At 30.6% G+C, this 5,489-nt stretch overlaps 1 protein-coding gene across 1 annotated transcript in view; it reads left to right on the plus strand.

Moving 5' to 3' along the window:
• LOC106462382 (zinc transporter 2-like) overlaps nucleotides 1–5,489 on the plus strand; it is a 24,583-nt gene that overhangs the window by 13,840 nt on the left and 5,254 nt on the right. Inside the window, exons 4-5 of the mRNA XM_013922310.2 lie at nucleotides 577–730; nucleotides 4,722–4,896. Coding sequence (XP_013777764.2) covers nucleotides 577–730; nucleotides 4,722–4,896 — 329 coding nt within the window. The remainder of the gene's footprint in view (nucleotides 1–576; nucleotides 731–4,721; nucleotides 4,897–5,489) is intronic.

Consider the following 5,489-nt stretch of genomic DNA (forward strand, 5'->3'; position numbering starts at 1 on the left):
GTTTCATGGCACTCCCCTTCACGGCCCCTTGCAACCTCATCACTAAAATCGTAATGGCCAGACAGTAATCGACTGTTCTATCTGGATAAATGTATTTTGGCTTTTATGACTAATCCTATTTCAAGAAATAAAGCGTGACATGACACACATTGTTTTTTTTATAGGTTAGATTGAACAAGGCTCACTTTGATATTTAAAAGAATTCAGAACTTGTTTCATAAATTGACTTATAAAGAAATAAAGTAAACATTTTCTTTAGTTTCAAGAATTTCTCTTTTCATAGATTTACTTTCATTTTTGCTCCTTTTCTTCTATTATTTTAATTGATTTTGTATTTTTATCAATTCAAAACACTTGAGGCTTATGAAATGACAATAATAAGCAGGATTTTATTGACTTAGTCAGTCATGCTAACAATTTCTCATTTTTCCATTATTGCTAGCTTTTGTCTTTTACATATATATATATGTGTGTGTGTGTGCATCTTTTTCTTTTCCTGAAAAATTGATAGTTTTTAATGCAATTGCTGAGCTTTTTTATTATTTCTTCTTTTTAAATGCAAATAAATATTTCCAGAGATCCTTGGAGCTGTTGCTAGTGTCCTCATCATTTGGGTGCTCACTGGTATTTTAGTGTACATGGCTGTCAACAGAGTACGATTTCAGAACTATGAAATTGATACCAATGTAATGCTTATTGTGTCAGGTTGTGGAGTAGCAATGAACATCATGTAAGTTTTATTAAATATGGCATAAAAGTTACAGTTTTACATACAAAACATTAGTGGAGTGTTTAAAACCCTGTTTTTACATTAGAGAAAAATAAATAAATAAAATTTAACTCGTTATTTAATTTCTGTTGTACATATTGGTATACAAAAGACATTTTAATACTGGTAATAAATGACCTTATAACACCAAATTTATTTTTCTTCAATTGGACTCTCAACATTTCATTCACTTTACAGCTTCAGAGAAGGATGTTTATTACTGGTATCAAAAAACAAAAAGATAAGGTAGTCTATGTTTTGTTTCCTGTATAGTAGCAAGCTTGAGGCTTGCTACTATAGCCCTCTAATATTCTAGTACTGAATAAACATAATTTTTGTAACAGAATCACTTTGTTTTAAAGCTGCTTCAGCCTGGTGAGAAATATGAAAACACATTACTGTCTGTTACTGTCTATTTGTTGACACAGATTTCACCTTTAATTGATATATTTATAAACAGACAGTTTAAAAGAAATTTTGTTAATGAAGAAACTAATAGTGTAACATTTGCAGTGAAATGGTATTTGTTTAGAAATGAGTAGTAAAACACAAATGAAATTGATTATTACTTTATTTTTTCTTGCTTAACAATCTAGAGGGATATTGTAAGGAAAATCACATTTGTAAACTTTCATTATATTACAAAAACTACTTGTCTTAGTATAACTAAATTTCATCAGAGGACTATTGGTAATCAGAAGTACTATTTAGAAAAAATTTTGGACATGGTACAGTATGTTTCAAAATCTCACAAGAGATATTCAGTAAGTTTTTTCATCATTCTTAATCCAATCTATCCCAAAGAATGAAGCTACAGCAACTGAACAGTGTTAAATGATCCTGGTAATATTTTGTAGACTGACAGATTTTATTCAAAGCCTTCAATCTCATGTTGTTGAATGAGAGAGAGAAAGAAGTTAAAGTGACATAGGTGCAACATGGTGTGAAATACTGTGTGTGATGTCCAAACTTTCATGATAGAAACTTATGAATTCTAATGTTTCTCGTGGAATTTTGATTCTCTTAGATAAGTAGGTTGTATTTTTTATATATTTATTTATAATCAACCTATAGTCTTGGTATACATTTTAAGCCATCCATTGTGGCTGGAACAAATATTTCCCAGTGCTCCCCCCCCCCTCACACTGTGACTGGAGCAAATGTTTTCCACTGTCAATGCTGTTTTTGCCTTCTTCTGCTGTGTCTAGGTTCATCATGTTGACCATCATCACTAGATGAAGAGCTAGCATCTTCTTGTCTAATTCCCTCTTCATCATCACACATTTGAACACCACTTGACTCACTTTCATTATCTTCTGAGCTATCTGGGTCAAGTGTATCAAGAACAGTTCCAAAGTAATTAAGGTTACTACTCGCCACTCTAGCGATGCGGGCAAGGTCAGCACGCAGTTGTCATACATTCCACTTATACATCTTGTTGGTTACTGAGTGGAAAACATTGAGGGAAACCATATATCAACATTAAATGGGATGCCAACAAATACTCTCCAACTCATTTTACGCCCATATGTCATGCGTGGAGATTTTGAGTGACAATTGGAAACATTTGTCCCAGCTGCAGTGAAAGGGTTAAATTTATAATAATCTCAGGTGAGATTCATTCTGTTCAGATACTATTGTGTCCATCCATTTTCAGTTTTTAGTTTGGAACATTTTAAATAACAGAATATTAAAGTTAGTTGTGCACAGTCCATGTAGTAACAATTACGAGAATGTTAATCATGTAAACTTAGTTATTTTTAAAGTTTTACTTGCATTTAGTAAATGAAGGTGCTTTAAATATTATTCAACTATTTACATTGAAAGCATGCTTTGTAATGTACTAGCACTTTTGAAATTTTGTTTGGGTAATATACAATTAGCAGATAGAATTTAGTTTCGAGACCCCATTGTTGAACTTCGTCCCTATTTTGCAATGTTTTTATAAAACTAGTTACTTTGTAATGCTAAATTCATATTTTTCAAAACTATCGGTTTCTTCAAAACATATATTTTCCATCTATACGCTGACAATCTGAGTGATAGACGTTCATGTTATGTTCAGAAATATATCCAAACACTTCATTCTTAATTCATCTATAATGAATAAAACAGAAGTACATGACAATATTTTGATTACTCTTTAATGTCAGTTCTTTAGGAATTGCTCATTTGTACGGTCTGTTTGTGTGAACTGCTGAAACACTGTTCTTTTAAGGTAACAAATGCCATGAAATTATGTAACAAAACTGGAAGTACTTTTAAACACTGCTCTTAACTGGCTCAGTGTGCTTCCAGAAAGAAGGTTATTTAATGTTAATTTTAAAGCTGCCTACAATCACATATATCTAGACATTTATTATCATACATGTTCCTCCAAACAAAAATTTCATTAACATGATTTGACAAATATAAACCTATATAACTGCATTTTTGATGTGTGTAATTGTTATGAAACCTTGAATGTAGTTGTAGATATGTTAACATTTTTAACTGTTCGTTACATGTACATTAGATAAATATTTCGTATAGTTAGTACTTTTTTTAATGGTGAAAGACAAATGATACATAGCAGTACATTCCTCAAGTCTTAGTTACACATTAACTTATAATAGAACACTTTTTATATATTGCCTTTAAAGTATTATGATGTCAAGTAGTGCAGTATTTTGTGAAAGTTTCAGAATTTTTATTATTGGCAAAGAAAGAATTAAAGCAGTTTTTCCAGCTTTGCTGAGCTCGTTATAAAACTTGGAATACACATATGTGCTATACATATTAAGCCATACTAGTGCCCATAGCATAAATTTGAAGTTAAATTATGTGAATCGGGAAACTTAAACAGCAGCAATATCTTTATTCTCCACATTGTTGCTGGATATTCTGTTATTGTATACTTTGGGAAATAAGCCAAAATGCTGAAAATTGTACTTATAATCCTTGACTTGTAGAATTTTGTTGTGGTGAGAGTTTTGTTCAAAGTCAACTGTTTACAATAGCTACTGCAGTAATAATACAGGATTTAGTCAATAAAACATTTCAGTTTTTCAATATATGGGAAATTTTAATACGAATTTGGTTTGCTTTTGATCTACAAAGTTATAATGTCAAGTTTAGCCTGAATCTGGTCAACTTGTTCAGGAGGAAAAAGCACCCACAGACAGACAGAAAGTTTTCCTCGATATTGGATAGTTACTTTAGAATAAGTGCTTAAGCCTGAATTAGAGAAGTATTTCACAGTTAAAATATTTAGTAGTGTATTTCTTGCTTCTTGATGTAGAATATAGTTTTCTGAAGAAGTGAAATTTAAAATTGTTATTAAATTTTATGCATTAAATGTACTAACTTCAGACAGTAGAAATCTTAACCACATCTCTACTGTGAAATTGTGCTGCTTTGAAAAAGAAGTTAGAATAAGTAAGTGTTGATATGACATGGTGTAGGTAATTCATAGCACTAATAAAAATATAAATATGTTTTATTTGAATGTTTAATCATGTAATAGTCCTCAAGAATGTCAAGAGCTTCTCTTCAGAATAATATATTTATCAATCAATATGTAATAGTATTTAAAGACGTAAACATAATTTTTGGAAATAATCAAAACAAGAACTACACGTTTTTCACAGTTAAAATATATGTTTACTTTAAGGGAAAAAGAGCACAAAAACTCCACTTCAGGAAGTAAAAGTTAATTCATATTTCATATAAAATGTATGGATTTTTCAGAACTATCCATTAAATTCATGTGAATGTTTAAAAGATGCATTTTCTCAAGAAAATGTCAGAACAGGTGAATTGAGCAATGTGTTGAAGAAGAAAGTTTGTAGCTTGGTTAATTTGTCGATAAACAGTTTTTTTTTTTCCAAAATTAAAGCACTTCTGTTTTAATTTCATTAATATGTTTTTTTAATTGTGTTTTTAATTTAACCTTTAATAATCTCTTATGCAGAATGGGGCTTGTGCTTCATGGATCCTTCTCAAGCCATAACCACAGTCATGGGTCAAATTCTAGTGCAACAGGCAACAGCCAGAACATAAATGTCAGGGCAGCGTTTATTCACGTTTTAGGAGATCTTGTCCAGAGTATTGGTGTACTTATAGCTGCCTATATTATTCATTTTAAGGTTAGTATTTATGGTTGTAAGGATTAGTGTTGTTCTTTTGATGTCTTTTCATAAAACAAGAGGCTTTTATTCATGTGTTGTGTTTATAATATATTGGCAGTTTTGTTATTCTCAGCTGAAAAAGGGTTGCTGCCTGTATTATTTATTTTAAGATTAGTATTTATGTAAGGATTAGTGTTGTTACTTGATGTCTCTTCACAAAACAGAGGCTTTTATTCATGTGTTGTGTTTATAACATATTGACAGTTTTGATATTCTCAGCTGAAAAAAGTCAGGCGTGACCAAATGATTAGCATGCCAAAAAATAATACACTGTTAGATTCAAACATGATAATGGACACAATAAAAGATTCAAGCAGTTATTTAATTCATATTTCATATAACATGTATGGATTTTTCAGAACTATCCATTAAATTCATGTGAATGTTTAAAAGATGCATTTTCTTAAGAAAATGTCAGAAGAGGTGAATTGAGCAATGTGTTGAAGAAGAAAGTTTATAGCTTGGTTAAATAATAAAAGGGCACGTCATCTCATTTGTTGACTCGCATTCAAAATTTTATTGAACTACTATTTCATGAATTTATGTCAATA

This window comes from Limulus polyphemus, unplaced genomic scaffold (assembly GCF_000517525.1).
Source record: "Limulus polyphemus unplaced genomic scaffold, Limulus_polyphemus-2.1.2 Scaffold1154, whole genome shotgun sequence".
NCBI lineage: Eukaryota > Metazoa > Arthropoda > Merostomata > Xiphosura > Limulidae > Limulus > Limulus polyphemus.